General features: G+C 43.0%; 3 protein-coding genes across 4 annotated transcripts; all 3 read left to right on the plus strand.

Moving 5' to 3' along the window:
- Positions 1 to 211: 211 nt before the first annotated feature.
- LOC120685986 (disease resistance protein RGA5-like) lies at positions 212 to 5000 on the plus strand. The gene is made up of 3 exons (XM_039968135.1): positions 212 to 1149; positions 1532 to 3596; positions 4590 to 5000. The coding sequence occupies exons 1-2, from the start codon at positions 329 to 331 to the stop codon at positions 3591 to 3593; spliced, it is 2883 nt and encodes a 960-aa protein (XP_039824069.1). The 5' UTR covers positions 212 to 328; the 3' UTR covers positions 3594 to 3596; positions 4590 to 5000.
- Positions 5001 to 5497: 497 nt separating this feature from the next.
- Positions 5498 to 11083, plus strand: LOC120684512. 2 transcript variants are annotated; one of them, XM_039966356.1, is made up of 4 exons: positions 5498 to 5602; positions 5943 to 7255; positions 9130 to 9788; positions 10070 to 11083. In XM_039966356.1, exons 3-4 carry the CDS (start codon positions 9369 to 9371, stop codon positions 10991 to 10993), a joined length of 1344 nt encoding a protein of 447 aa, XP_039822290.1. In that variant the 5' UTR covers positions 5498 to 5602; positions 5943 to 7255; positions 9130 to 9368; the 3' UTR covers positions 10994 to 11083. The 2 variants fall into 2 exon arrangements, with proteins under 2 accessions (XP_039822290.1, XP_039822291.1); XM_039966357.1 differs by lacking the exon at positions 5498 to 5602 and having other exon boundaries at positions 5628 to 7255.
- A 948-nt stretch (positions 11084 to 12031) lies between these two features.
- On the plus strand, positions 12032 to 15355 carry LOC120684326. The gene is made up of 2 exons (XM_039966197.1): positions 12032 to 12323; positions 14190 to 15355. The coding sequence occupies exons 1-2, from the start codon at positions 12099 to 12101 to the stop codon at positions 14586 to 14588; spliced, it is 624 nt and encodes a 207-aa protein (XP_039822131.1). The 5' UTR covers positions 12032 to 12098; the 3' UTR covers positions 14589 to 15355.
- The last annotated feature ends 727 nt before the right edge of the window (positions 15356 to 16082 follow it).

Below are 16082 nucleotides of genomic sequence, written 5' to 3' on the forward strand. Positions count from 1 at the left end.
TTTTCACTACGGTCCTAGGATGTGCATGGTTTGTTTCAGGCAGATTCGGGTTTTTCAGTTCATTTTGTGTAAAGTATGAGGTGTTATCTGCGTTTAGGACAGAACAGCTTCGAGTTCGGTTCTGGGACATCTGCATTTAAGATGTTCTCTGGGGACCTACAGAGAAAAATCCAGGGGTACGCACGTAAAGTGACAAAGAAGGGACGGAGACTGTCTTTCAAGTCCCTCCCTCACCCAGCGTGTGTCGAGTCCCCAGTTCCCCCAAATCCAGTTCCTCTCCCACATCGATCCAATCACCAACCCTTGCCGTTCTGTTTTGTGGAAGATCATGGAGGTTACTGCTGGAGCGTTGAGCTCCCTCCTCCCAAAGCTCTATGCCTTGCTGGCGGAGGAATACAAGCTACTAAAGGGAACAAGACGCGATGTCATGTTCCTCGTAGATGAGCTCCAGTCCATTCAAGCGTTCATCCTTCGGCAGATGGAGGCGGAGCCTACTGAGGCTGAGGCGGCACTCCTAAGGGATGCCCGGGAGCTGTCCTACGATATAGAGGACACCGTCGACAGCTTCTTGGTGCGTACCGATGCCGAGCCTGGCTTGGATCTGCGCGGGACCAAGCGACTCCTTGCCAAGCAAGCGAATTTTTTTTGGAAGATCAGATTCCGCCGCGAGATCGCCAATAACATCCAGGACATCAAATCGCGAGTGAAGGAAGTGGCCGAGAGGATGCAGCGCTACTCTCGGCAGACTAATGTCGGCAGACCCAACAAAGTCACCGTGGATCCTCGTATCACGGCGTTTGTGCATGCTCAAACTCAAAGCCTTGTCGGCGTGGACCGTCCGCGGACTGAGCTCATCAAGCTGCTCATGAAGGGGGAGGAGGAGCCCGAGTCCGCAGCTCGGCTCAAGGTAATATCCATTGTTGGATCTGGAGGTCTTGGTAAGACGACCCTTGCTAATGTTGTATATGAGCAAGCAAAAGTACACTTTGACTACGGGGTCTGGGTATCCGTGTCCCCGGAGCCCGATGTGAAGAAGATTTTGATGAACGTGCTTCACCAATTTAAGTGGCCACGTACCAGTGGACACGACGGCGAGCTGGATGAAAGGGGTCTCATCGACAATATCAGAAATTTTCTACAAGATAAAAGGTACACTTATGTTACTATACGCTCCTCTCTTGTTTGCTCTTGATCTCTCTGCATCCAGTATATATTAAAAGCCTCCTTTGAAGTCGTAGATATTTTTTTTTCAAAAACAATTTACCGAAGATATTGTAGAGTACACGAAACCAACATATTGCAATCGCTTGCTAGGTGCTACTTGAGACTTGATTTTCTTTTAAGTTGCAATTACTGGTACATATCATAGAGTGCTGCAATTCTCTGTCATCTTTCAGACAAAAAATTCAAAAAATGAAATACATATTGTACCAGTAATTCATTCCGAACTTATCTTTAGTTTGTCTAATTCTTATTCTGTTGCCATAACAAATCATATTGCTGACCTATCTACAATGAAATGGAATAACAGGTACTTGGTTGTTATGGATGATATATGGAGTTCACATGCTTGGGATATCATCAAATATGCTTTGCCTATGAACAGTTTGGGGAGTAGAATAATTGTCACTACACGCATTAACAGTGTTGCTGAAAAATGTTGCCCACATTGGAATGACCATATCTATAACATTAAACCTCTCAGCCTAAAGGAATCTAGGTTGTTGTTCCACACAAGGATCTTTGGCTCTGAGAAGAAATGTCCTCCAGACTTGTCGGATGTCTCTGACAAAATCTTGAACAAGTGTTGTGGTTTGCCACTAGCCGTAATTACTATGTCCAGTTTATTAGCTTGTCATCCACCTCAGAAGCCAATATGGGAGGACGTGTGTAGTTCTATTGGTGCTACACCTGAAGGAATGGATGTAATGAAAAGCATAGTCCTCCGCAGTTACTATGATCTTCCTTCATATTTGAAAGTTTGCTTCTTGTACCTAAGTATATTTCCTGAGGAATATCCGATCAATCGTGATCGTGTGGTGAGGAGTTGGATAGCTGAAGGATTCATATGTGCCAAACATGGGATCACTGAAGAGGAACTGGGAGAGAGTTGCTTTAATGAGCTCATCAATAGAAATATGATTCATCCTGTTCATGGCAGTGATGATGTTAAACCAGAGGCTTATCTAATTCATGGTATAATGCATGACCTCATCAAGTCCAAATCAATTGAAGAGAATTTTTTCAACTTATTAGACAATGGAAAGCATGTACCTGTCTTACATGGCAAAATTCGTCGGTTATCCATAATTAGCAAGGATCATTGCATTCCAGAATTAGAGGATAACTCTCATATTCGCTCACTACATATCTTTGGCAGTGTGGGGCCCAATCTTTCCTTTAAGCATTTCCCTTGTTTGCGGGTATTGGACCTGGAAGGTTGTAAGGAATTGATAGATCAGAGCATAGAGGAGATTCCCTGGCTTCTCCATTTAAGGTACTTGAGTCTCCGATACACAAACATCTGTAAACTCCCAGATCGAATTGGGCAGCTAAAATTCCTGAAAACATTAGACATCCGTGGTACAAAAGTGCAAGAATTGCCTAAAAGTATTGTGCAACTACGAATGCTGGCACATCTACTTTGTGATAAGATCAGGTTTCCAAAGGGGATAGGGGAGATGGAAGCACTTTCTTGTTTGTCGCAGGTTGACATTATACAAAGCAATATAATTGTTGTAAAGGAACTTGGTAATCTGCCTAAACTGAGAGAGTTAGTGTTATGTTGGGTTTCTGAAATAGAATCCAATAACACTTTGACAAATGAGCATTTAGCCGTCTCACTATACAGATTGGATAAGCTTGAGTCTCTGTATATACATGGCAGTGATTGTTCAGTGGAATTTTTAGATTGCTTGCGCTACCCTCTAAGGCAGTTGCGAATGATTCAGTTGAACAAATGCTGCTATCTTAACAGGATCCCAGAAAGGTTCTCTGAGTTACTTCCAAGTCTTGCATATTTATGCATCGATATAAAAGAAGTAAAGAATGAAGACTTACGGTTGCTCTCTGAATCACCTTCACTTATACAACTCTCTCTGTCATCCAAAGCCATGCCTACAGAAAAGCTTGTCATCAGTAGCAAAGGATTTCCAGTTCTTCAAAAGTTTCACTTGCATTCTGCAAAGGAAGACCTAAAATTTGAGCCACAGGCTATGCAAAAACTTGAGGAGTTGGTTCTGTCATTTCAAGTTCTGCCAGAGGATTTTTCTATCAGCATTGGTCAGTTCACGTGCCTCAAGAAAATTGATATCAGAATCAATGGCAAGGGCATAGCTGCGTCACAGTTGTTCGAATCCATAGATGTTGCTATCAGGAAATCTGCTGATGAACATCCAAACCATCCCATAGTTAACATTACAGCACTGGGAAACTTGATTGATTATGAAACCATGGAGGAAAACTTGATTGATTATGAAACCATGGAGGAAAACTTGATTGATTATGAAACCATGGAGGAAAATGTAAGGGAGGAAAATCTGGAGCTGGGCAAATTCAAAGGAGTTAATCAGTTTCCAGCCCATGTCGAGTGATATGTAAGTTTGATTCTTCCTCTGTCCTAAATTTGATAGACTTTTGTAGCCATATCAACGCAGAGATGAGCTTTGGTATGTGTCTTGCTAGTTATTAGTATGCCACTTTGTAGATATTTCAAACAATAGGCTGTGTATTAGTTAAGATTTCGAACATCATGTGGGTTGTTATGTCAGTTTTTGAGATTTCAGCTTTGAGCTTAGATGTTGTATGAATAGTTTTTCCAGAAAAAGGTCACCATGTAAATATGTGCTCTATTAAAATATAGACAAGTTTTGAAGTGGTTATAACCAGAACAATAACCGAGAGGAGCCAATGTGACTTCAGATCCTCATATAATTGAAAGCCAGCCTTGCTCAGAACAGAACAGAAACAGAAGCTGATTCTCCTCTGTATATATTACAGATTGTAGGTTGTAATCAAATAAGCTGCACTATAATAACTGAATCTCATGCTCCAATATAAGAATTGGTAGCGACTGGTCAAAGCATCAAGGGATTCTGTTCCACAGTGAGCATTTCCTCTGTTCAGTTCAGTCGTACAATGTTTAGTGAATGTCAATTCAAGTGCTTTGTTTAGCTTTGCATCTGCGATGGGAAATTGACAAACTGAAGTTTGCTGCAAGTGATGAATTACATCCAAATTGATCGTGCAGTAATCCAAACTTTCATGTTTATAACCTACTGTGTTTGACACTGTTTGTTTGTTTGTCTTACCTTTTTGATCTTTTTTGATTTGATCTTTAGAGTAAAACATCCTATCTTTTTTTTTTAAAAAGAAAACTTGTTTCTCATATTTATCTCCTAGATAACAACAATATAGTAATACTCCATCCAGCCCAAAATATAGTTATGTCTAGGTTTGTCCTAAGTCAAACAATTTTAACCTTGACTATAAATAGGAAAAAATATTATAAAGATTGTCCACATTTATTGCAGAAAGCTCTTGTTCGAATGGTGATATTGGGGTGCTAATACGTTTTTCCTTTGGTGCAGTCTACAAGGCTGAAGACTTAAAGATTGAAGTCTGAAGTAGGATGGTTTTTTGTACCGTGCTCCTTGCCTCCTTGGCACAATCCTCTGTGCAACTGTTCAGCTTGGCTATCCTTTTGGTGCAGCAATCTTCCTTGTGGCACCATGAGCGGAGCCGATTTCAGCAGACAATAATACCCATGATTCCTGGGTGAACAACACTTCGCTATCCTTAAATCCACAGCATACACTGAATGTAATCAGCGGTTTCAATTCCACTTGTGTAATATTTGTGATGTATGAAAAGACACACTGCACTTCTAAGCGATGTCCGTTTATTTGTAAGACTAAACTGAGATTGGCATGTCAGAATTGTCTTTGGTGAAGCAACTTATTTTTGGATTGAATGTTATCCAATTACTTAGTAGGCAAAAATCTGCACAAGCATGTTGAATCGTGTATGTGGGAAGAAATGGAGGGACGAAGGAGCTCTTGTCGTTCGAGTTGGCCAGCTTGAGTTTCAGGTTATCAATATATTTTGCACAAATAAGGTTAGATAAAATTTACATTATAACCTACATGTGATTCGTATTTATATCAACAAAAATTAAATTTAAACAATCGATTCGAAAAACCAGGCGAGTATTTTGAAATTGGAGATGGGCAAACCAAATTTGCAGGGCCTAGTACAGCCCAACTAAAGATAACGAGCCCACATCACTTCCCAGGCTGCGCTCAAAAAAAAAAAATCACTTCCCAGGCCCAATTCAGATTGCCTCGGCCAGCGTTTGCCAGTTGCCACGCCACCCGCCGGCCGCCGCCGCCGCCGTCGCAGCCGATTCCAGATGGCCTTCGGCGGGAGCGCCGGCGACTCGGGGGCCTACTCCGCGGCAGCCACCGTCGTGCGCCTCTACCCGCCGCTCCCTCTCCTCCGTGCCCCCGTCCCCTCCCCCACCCCATGCGAGGCCCCCGTCCTCGCCTTCCGCGACGCTGCCGCCTGGGACACCGCGGAGGCCAGCCTCGTCTCCCGGTGCGAGGTAACCTTCCTGATTGCCCTCTCACCTCCTCGATCGCACCTGCGTTGCAAATACAGCCACGCGAGTAGGTTGGAAAAAGGCTCGACGTTCAACTTAGATTGTTTAGATTGTTCAGTGTCTTCATAGCACTCGCGCACTTAGTTTGTGTAAAAGAAGTAAAATAAGAAGAGTCACAAAAGCAGATAACATGCAAAGCAAAAAGGAAAAAAAGATAATGTATATGCAAGTGAATAATTAATTAAAAAAGTATAAAACAAAAACCGATGAAGAAAAGGAAAGCACCAGATGCGCTTTGAAGTTTGAAATATTTAATTCTCTTGCCATTCATCTTTGCTTGTAGCCCGAGGAAAGGCACCTAGTCAAAGGAGACGAAGAAATAGTGTACTGTTCTAAAGCAGCGCAGGGACCGACCGCGGCCAACGATCGACGACTACATGCCTATATAGCACATGGAGTACCAACATACCATTGGAGACATTCCGTCAATCCATTCATCACTCCACGGAATTTGTTGCTAGTCAGCTAGATAGTGGTGGTCGATGGCGGACGTAGCCGCCAACAAAGCCGAGCAAGCTACCGATGCTGCTGCTCTCACCAGGATGCTAGATCTCCAGCTGTTCATGGCTGCTCGCCGCGGTGACAGCAAGCGGCTAAAGGAGCTGCTGCTGCGGAACGACGGCGACCAGCAAGGAGGCCCTGCCGTGGCCACAGCGACGACGCCGGCACAAGTCATCGTGCAAGTTGATCGCCGCCCCGCCGCAGCTCCATTGCTGCATCTCCTTGATGGGGTGACCCGCAAGGGGGACTCCCTGCTCCACGTCGTTACAGCCTGCGGCGACGGCGGCGAGGGCCCAAAGTACATATTAGTAGCACGTAATTGAGCATCGACAACACAAATTGTTCATAATTTGAAATTGTTCAACATATAGATAATAGACTTACTAAATGATCGACATATCAAAGTAAAAATATCTGAAATAAATAGAAGCATTCAAGTTTCAGAAATATTTTTCTCATTGTGATACTGCAATGCATTATATTTAGGATGCACGCATACACAATGTATGATACTAGCAAACAACAAAACAAACTTTAGTTTAACAGACAGAGGTAGCTAAGTGCAAGCATCAATGCATCATTTTATTACTCTAATCGTTCTATTTAAACAATCAGCATAAAATTCACTCTGCTCTTTTATTTTTCCTACATATTCTTGAGAAATGTTTACATATACAAAATATTTTATTTTTCATTCTTTTCTACATATACTTGAGAATATCTACATATACAAAATTTTTTGCTAAAAATAATGGGTATTCAACTGAATACCCTTGATATAAGGTGGGCTCACCCCTGGACAGTGATAGACTTCGTGAGGATGCGGAACAAGTGTGGGGAGACCGCCCTACACCAGGCGGTGCGCGCTGGCAGCAAGGACTCCATGGACAAGCTCATGTCCATCGATCCAGATCTGGCTGTCATTCCAAGTGAGCCTGACGAGGGTTACACAACCTCACCGTTGTACCTGGCCATTCCATTAGGCAAGGAGGATATTGCAGAGCATCTAATTCGGAGAAGCAATGGCAAGCTTTCCTGCTTCGGACCAGGCAGCCGAAATGCAAATTTTGCATGCAGCTGTAACTCGCAGAAAAGGTACTCGTGATGATTTGATTCCCCTTTTGTTGTAAGGAATTTGATTTTGCTCCCAGGGAAAAATGTCACTTCCTGGATTTTAATTGAACTTAGTTTTTTTATTTTTACGGTGATTTTTTTTACTCATGTTTGTGGTGTTTTGGATCATTATATTACTGCACTAAAATCGGTGCAAAATAGACCGAACTTTGTGTCATAATATCTACAAGATGCATGCATTGTTGATTTTAATATACATACACTACTCCATCAACTCATGCTCTTATATGGCCTAGAATCTTATGAGGCATAAGTGTTCTAAGTTTGTAACCCATATCTAATCAAAATTGCTTACTTTTAATCTCCTTTTGTTCATTTCCTAACATAATACCCATATTGATACTCTATAAACCCTATTGGGTTGTGATAAAACTTGGTTACCAATTATTTTATATGTTTTTTCATCCATATTCATCGTTTTCACCTTTGCTTCATGCCATCATTATTCTTTGATAAGTGTTTACTTGAAACCGTACCTTGAGTTATTCGATCTCATGTTGCATGACATCTATCATGACTTAACGAATCCAGATTTTGCCTTTCTAATTCTGATCTTATTATGTTGTTGATTTTTTTTTCTCCGTGTATTTTTTGTATCTCTGATTCAAAACCACTATTTTCATATCTTGTTACAAATGTCGTGTACTTTTAGTTGCTATAATAGGTCAACAGGTATTTAGCCTACACAAAATGCAAAAGATATTGAATCTCCTCAATCCAAGAATTATGAGTGTAATAGTATACTTCGTTTGGTTTAAAATTTGAGTGTTTAAATTAAACTATCAATGTAGATATGTTATAATGCTTTGGCCAAAATAAATTTCCTCTTATCTTCTATGAACGAATTTTGAGAGTAGCACTAATATTCTTTGTCTTATAAAGAAAATGAGTTTTTAAATTAAACTATCAATGTAGATATGTTATAATGGTTTGGCCAAAATAAATTGCCTCTTTCAAAGAATCTTTTGGTGTACTGAAATACTTTGTTTTATAAATAAAATGAGTGCCTCAATAACTCATAACGGATATATATTATAATATTTTAGTAGAAAATATAGTTTTTTTAATCTAAAGTAGCAACTAGCATAACTTATTACCATGTAGTCATACTATTTAAAATACCCTTTTAGTATCATTGGTATGTGATTCATGCAAGAAACTTCTTTGTGATAGTTAAATTATGGTAATATACTTATTGCTGATGCATGCATGTATACTTAGCTTAATTTGTGTGGTGGCACTTTTTTTGAAACTGTGTGGTGGCACTTAACATATATGTTTACTTTATGTTGTTCTGTTTATATTAATATATAGTGGTAGAAATAGGTGATTGGAAGCATATATATCGGTGTAATTTACAGTATTCTTAATATAGAATATGTTGGTTATTTAAAGAAGTAGATTTTATTGTTGGTTCTTGTTTATTTCAACAACAGCAGGTGTGTAATTTATACACAAATTTAGGAGGTAGCTTTAGATTATCTTTCATAATAGTAGGGTTGTGTAGCTATATGTAACATATGTGGGTAATAATTTAGACGAAGATTAGGGGGTTACTTTAGATTATTTTCTTAAGGGCATCGGTGGGTATTTTAGATAGGGGGTTATTTTAGACAACCTCTTTCTGGAAACACATTTAGACTACTTTTATAACTGTGGTGGTGGGTAATTTTTTTAGAAAGCAAAATAGATCCAATGACTAGTTGACCTATCATGGTCATGCATAGTCTAACAAATTGATAGCCGGATTTTTCTGGTTTTAGGAGATTTTTCAGAATTTATGTTCTTTTGCTAGTGTGTTTCATGAGGACTAACGACTAATTACACGCATGTAGCGCTGCCAATGCTTTTGGAATTGTTCAAGTACGGGACGGTCCAAGCGTAACAAGGGGAAGGGGCCTGGCCAGCGAGCATTTATTTACCCCCTCTCTCGGTGCTTACTATGCTGACACTGATGGGAGCACCCCTCTTCACTTGGCTGCATCACTGGATTGGTGGCCTCGAGCGTGGCTTATCTCCGAAAGGTTCAAATACATTTGGCCATGGTCAAAATCTACAGCCACACTGCTACTAGATGCCAACATTTGTTCGGCGTATCAACAAGACAATAAAGGGCTGTATCCCATACACATTGCTGCCTTGGCTGATAACCTCGACGTCGCCCAGGTCCTGCTTCAGAGGTGCCCGGACTGCGCCACTCTGCAAGATGGCGAAGGAAGAACGTTCCTCCATGTTGCTGCCGCGCGAAGTCAGCTGGCAGCGTCACCTTGTGGCTCACTATGCCTGCAGACAGCCAAAACTCTCATTGGTTTCAAATATGCAGGACAACAATGGGGACACTGCCCTTCACTATGCCATCCGTGCGGGAAATCTGGTAGTCTTTAACTTTTTGGTTCGGAATCCCAAGGTGGATCTCAATATACCAAATAAGGATGATCTGAGACCTCTTGATCTTTCGTGGAGTAAGATTCCTCGAAGTGTATATTATGAATCGGTAAGTTTGTTTCTCATATTGGTTTTGTTTCAAGAAGCAACAACATTAGAGCATGCTTAATAATAACAGATCTCATCGCGTATATATCATCTAGCTAGAATTCCAAGATAAACAACTAAAACTGGAGTAGTATATCTCGTCGCCTACATATCATACAACCCCCCCCCCCCCCCCCCCCCCCCCCCCCCCCCGGAATTCTTGTGAAATGTGCCAAGTAGTTCTTGCTGGTAGTTGCTGGAGTACTTGATTGATGCTTATTTTTTTTTTTTTTTTGCTTACAGCATCCAACAATTGTTATGTCGAGGACATTACTGTTGGTGGGAGCTCCAGCTGGGGCAAGTCGTTCCGACCTCTTCCTTGAAAAATATATTGGTGAAATAGACGAGGAAAAAATAGCAGAGGATGTGGCAAAAGCAACACAGGCCATGGTCGTTGTCTCTGTGCTTATTGCGACTGTCACATTTGCATCTGCTTTCACATTGCCTGGAGGTTATTATCAATCAGCGAGCGACGGGGGTGTACCTGGGACGCCCATTCTCGCTGGGAGCTATGCGTTCAATGCGTTTATTGTTGCCAATGCTTTGGCATTCATTTGTTCATGTTTGGCTACCTTCGGTCTGGTCTTTGCTGGGCTGCCTGCCATGGAGCTCTCGTTACGCTACAAGTATAGGAGCTTCTCTGCAATATTGCTGTATGCTTCAGGAAGAAGTTTGTTAGCCTCCTTTGCGATGGGGTTATACCTGGTGCTAGCACCAACTGCTCATGCCACAGCAATCACGGTCTGTGTGATTAGTTCTGGAGCTTTGGTCTTTGGAAACATGAGAGTTTGGCTGATGCTCTGCGGTCTGAACACGGCCCGTGCGAGATTAGGAATACGAGGACTGATTGCAACATGGTATGATTTAGCTCCGGCCGCCGTAGTTTTTACGTTCGGCTTTGTGTCCTTGATAGTAATCTTCAGTCTCCCAGCAATAATCAGCAATCTGGACAAGACTCTTTCCAGTCTCCAAGCAATATTCTGGACCAAAGGCTCGTGGGAAGGGGACATAGCTAGATTTATTTTGGTAAGCTTGCTCACTGTAGTCATGGGTGCCCCATTTATTAGATTGATGGTACAGAGATGGAAATATTATAAAACTAATGGAGGTTTTTCAGAATGGTTAAAAGGTATCAGCAGTACTTTGAGTTACATTTTTGATTTCTGATTTTGGAAGCCCACTGTTGTATCTGAGAACGAAGGAATTTAAAAAGATTAATTAATTTTATGGATTGAAGGGAATAGGCATGCATTGAAAGTTTTTCATCCATCACATCAAAGAGAATCTTATATGCATATTTTCGATGTAGTAGAGAAGCCGTTTCCTTGAATTTGGTCAATCGGACTCATGGAGAAGCTTTTCAATGTCAATCTTTCACTACTTAATTTTTTTGGATATGGTTGTGCGTGCGTGGCGCAACAATAATTCAGTTCGTGGTCCAGTCAGTATGATACTTCATCGATGACACAGGATGAACTACTTGCGTGCATCTTCGACTTCGAGATGCTAGCTAGATCCCCTCGTTGGTGGGAATATCTATCTCGTCGTCCTTGTGATCCACTTTGACTGTAACCACTGTACACTGGTGTAATTGGGTGGAATCGGTGTATAATGAAATACGCAGTAAGATATTGCCAGGCATATTGCAACCTCGCGGAACCTTTTCAAGTTCCTTCTATATGGATCAACCAATCGCTACCTCTTAGTTGTTGCAGAGCCAACACTGCTTGGATTAGCAACCATCCCTATGTGCCAAGATCATGGTTGTTAGTTCCTGCTGCCGCTAGCTCTTCCTCTAATAATGACGGATTGGACATATGAAAATTGCGCGTGTTTTGGAAGTAATTATACAAATAATCGTGTGACAATTTCTTTTCACCTTTGCTTCCATCAGGTCCTGCTTATAACGGTCATGCTTCCATTTTTTTTTTTGAGGGAAGGTCATGCTTCCATTCCATATGATCCGAGGCCTTTAATTTGGCTGGTGGTTTCAGCCCAAGCTCGCGGGCTTGCGGCTTTTTTTACTGAAGTCGGTTCTATGTCCAGCTCAGCCCAACGAGCCCAAACTTGCAGGCCGAAATCTGGACGGCCCAATAGCCCAGCTAAGTAAGAGGGAAACGACGAGCCCCTCGCCACTTACGGTCCAGGCCCAAGTAGAAGTGACCTGGCTGGCCCAACCCAAACCGTGTCCTGCCCGAACCCTAGCCAACAAGGGTCGGTTATTTACCACGCCTCCGGCCGCCGCCATCGCCGGCGGCGACACCCTCTCTCGATGGCTGCTGCTCCGCTCTACGGCGGGGGCACCGACGACTCGGCGGAGGACTACTCCGCGGCGGCCACCGTCGTCCGCTTCGACCTGCCGCTCCCGCTGCTCCGCGCGCCCGTTCCATCCCCCTCCTCCGCCCCTGGCGAGCCCCCCGTCCTCGCCTTCCGCGACGCCGCCAGCTGGCGAGCCGCCTGGGACGCCGCCGAGACCAGCCTCATCTCGCAGTGCGAGGTAATAGTTCCCCCGCTGGCTACCCCGTCTCCCCCCACCCCGATCGGCGATCGCGCCTGTGTTAGCACGTAGCAGAGCACCGAATTTTTGGATTGTTACGCTGTCTGGACCATGCAGATATCAGTGCTGGAAGGAAAACGTGCCTGCGAATTGTGAGTATGTTCTGTTCTTGCAGTTGGCCGTGATGCATCGCGCTAGTAATGCGAGGCAGTAAGTTTAGCAGCAGCAGATATCAAAGAGCGCAAGCAGCTCCTGGCTACTGAAGTTCAGTGGTTGGGGTTGGCAGTGCTCCTCACCGTTGTACTTTTATGCTGTTTCCCTTTTGTGTTTTTTTTAAAACTTTGTGACGCGTTCTTTGTGGAATGTTATTTGTGAAGTCAGAAAAAAAAACAGATTTCTTGAGCTTACTCGGTTGGACTACTAATTGAGCTCACTCGGCTGGACTTGTTTTCATCCTTCTGTAGCAGTAGCACGATGGAAATAGATTCAGACTACTCACAAAAAGTAGGGCGGAAATAGACATCAGCATATGGTTTAGATTGTTCTGGTGTCTGTAGTGTGGAAGCCTTGCCTGTGAGTTGTGATTATGTTTTATTTCTTGCAGCTGGCCGAGGTGCCTCACGCTAGTTATGTGAGGCAGTAAGTTTAGCAGCTGCAGATGTCAAAGAGGGGCAAACCAGCTCCTAGCTACTGGAGTTTGGTGGTTGGGGTTGACAATGCTCCACAGTGTTAAACTATGTTTCTTTACATGTGGTTTTTACTTTTCTGATGTTTCCTGTAGAATGCTAGTTTTGGAGTCAGTAAAGGTTCCCGTCCTCCTGTACCCCAGTTGCTTTGTGTTTCTTTCAATGTATTTTTCAGCTTATTGCAGCTGTCTCAAACTTTCATGCTTCTACACATTGAGCAAAATCACAGATGATTTTGTCTGAAAATGATTGATTGTTGTCTGACTTAATGAGTTCTGGTGCTCGTTTTTCGGAAGAATAACATCCCCTGCGCTTTCTCCACAAGATTAGCTAGAATCTATTATACATCCTTTTTACACACACAAAAAAAGACCCTTTTTAATCAGATAAGTTATTATGTTTTCTCTTCTTCTTTAATTTAGTGTCCCAAATCCCAATTAAACCCACGTTCTTGTGATCCTCTTCTTCAAGTTAAACCCACGTTCGCTTCTGTTCTATCTCAGATGCTATTGATCTTTGGTTTCATCACTGAGACAGAGGAACCTTGTTGTTACCTTGTTTTTCCTTCTTTGTTCCTGTTCACTAATACCTAAAATTCAAGGGATTTGATTTTTCATTGCAGCTGGCCGAGTTGGCTGGCTCAAGTTCTGCCAGGCAATAAGTATATCAGCTGCATACATTTAAGAGAGCAAACCAGCTCATGGCTACTTAGCTTTAGTTGTTGTGGTTGACACTGCTCTACAGTGCATGGCAAATGCACTTCTCATATTGGTAATTTAGTATCAAGGCAAAAACAGAGCTCAGTTCGCAACTAGAATGAATTGTGTGGGATTAAGTGATTCTTCCGTGTGTTATCAGCCTTATTTAAAAGTTATTGCATTATCTAGTAAGGAAATTTTGTCAAGTTTCATGTCATAAAGTTGCTTTATGAAGCGCTATATTATATGCATGATCTCAGAAGTAAGGAAACGTAAATTCTCACAAATATAGTTATGCTGCCTTAGAATACGCATATGACTATGTAATTCCTATGTTGAAGCATTACTTCCTGGAAAACTGAAAGGCTGAAGTTGTCATATTTCATCTGTGTTGCATAGTTCATATTTGACATGCTCCTTAATTTGTGTGGTTTACTTAGTACTAGATTCTGTTTGATAAAAGTCCCATAACAACATTGCAGGCTGGTGCACGATCAGGATGCTCAATCACTGCATCACGCAAATGCAAGGCCCCCTGGTGGAAAGGCTTATTTGGAGCTGCCCCAACTGATTATGAAGAAAGGGCGAGATGTGAAGAGCGAGAGATGGCCGCTTGTCTGGAGGCTGCAAAGGAGGCTTGCATTACGTTTGCAAAGGGAAAATGCATCGCACCATTCCGGGATGCAAGGATCGCCTCTGGCGGTCTCCTGGAAAACACACATTTCGATGTCTGGTGTGCCGGCAGTGGCAAAGCATCATTGACATCATCAGCTGTTCTGAACAACCAGCACTCGTTCAGTCCTGGGCCCGGCGTGACAAGCTACAAAGGAAGTGACTTGCTAGACAGCTTATCATCTAAAGACAAGGATAACTCTGGTTGATGACTGCATTAAGAAGTTAAGCTTGTCAAGGCATCAAGAATGGATTCAGAACTAGACCCAATAACAAAATAATGACATAACATGACGCCTTATGCTAGTGGTTTCTATGCTTGTGGTTTTTGTTACCGATGAAGTTGGTCCAGTGCCTGGAGACAGTTAGGAAACTACTTTGTTGGAATGGACTGTGAACATTGAAAAATAGACTGGAGTTCTGTTGAGGGCTGAGAGCAGGAGCAGTCACCATTGAGTGGTAAGCAAGACTATCTGGCTATTGTGCCTGTTGGCATTGTTGTGGATCGTTGTCTGAATCTAGGCAAGACAACTTGTGTAATGTTTCTCTATACGTCAGTTGGTGAAGGATCGATTGAGCTGCTGAGGTTCACTTGGATGCAATCCTGCTCGCTGGATCCTTCTGAGAGCTCAGGATACGAAGGACATGAGAGTGCAGTTAATCTGTGCTGTGCCCGACTTTATGGACTGTGAATATGTTTGGTGACTGCAACGGAGTGTGAATAATTTGTGTTGGCACAAGCTGCACCCAAACTGATCGATTTCCATATCCTTTTTTTCTTTCTTTTTTGCTGGCATGGCAACACCTCTGTAAAGCTGTGGAAGTGTTGTCTCCGCGATTCAAGGCCAGCATCCTTGTTCTACGCTGTAGCTGGCCAAAATCAATGGACTGTTGTCGTGCTGCGTGTTTCTGCTTCGTTTGTTACTTGTGTAGTCTTAGTCTGGTAGAAGCCATGAGGCCTCAAGAGATTCAGAGATGAAAGGTGTCAGTTGAGTTGCTGCGCTCTGGCCATGAGGCTGCTCTGGTAGTCTGGTTCTGAACCTCTGTGCTTGTGACTTGTCCTCCCATCTCTGTAGAGTTGGAGCTCCGTTGAGGTTGAGTGGCGGATGATCCAAATCCGACCCTAGGAGGATTGGGCACTCAAGGATTCCGGTGACCTGACAGGGCATGCACGGGTGGGGTACTGGGGTGGGTTGGTTGCGATCAGCGCCTTCAGCGATCGCAGAGGGGAGGGAGGAAGGAAGGAATCCCAGGATGCTGGAGAGAGAGCTACCTTGTGATGATGCCGGTGCTCGCAGTAGTTTATTAGTACTCGCAGTAGTTTCTCCTGCATGGGAAGTTTCTCCCTTGCTCAGCTGCAGTCACCGTCGACCTTGTCTCCGGCGAGCAGGGTGCCAAGGTGAGTGGAAATAAAATAACTTCACTCCTCACCTCGCCCTCTCGAGCATATCTCTCCATCTCTTCTGCATTTCCCGTCCACCACTGCTCAGATCTGCTCCTTCCTCGGCTGCCCCACCTCCCTACTATCACCAATCAAGTAGTAGCACAAGTGGATGGCTCTGCTATGTTTGCCGGACCTCAGATCAAGCCCATTTCATGCTTCCACAACAAGGTGTTTGACTTCGTAAACTGACAATACTAACCAGCTTTCTGTATCAAAATCCCCAACTTGTGAATGGATTGCAGGAGTATGGATTGCAAAG

This window comes from Panicum virgatum, chromosome 8N (assembly GCF_016808335.1).
Source record: "Panicum virgatum strain AP13 chromosome 8N, P.virgatum_v5, whole genome shotgun sequence".
Lineage (NCBI taxonomy): Eukaryota > Viridiplantae > Streptophyta > Magnoliopsida > Poales > Poaceae > Panicum > Panicum virgatum.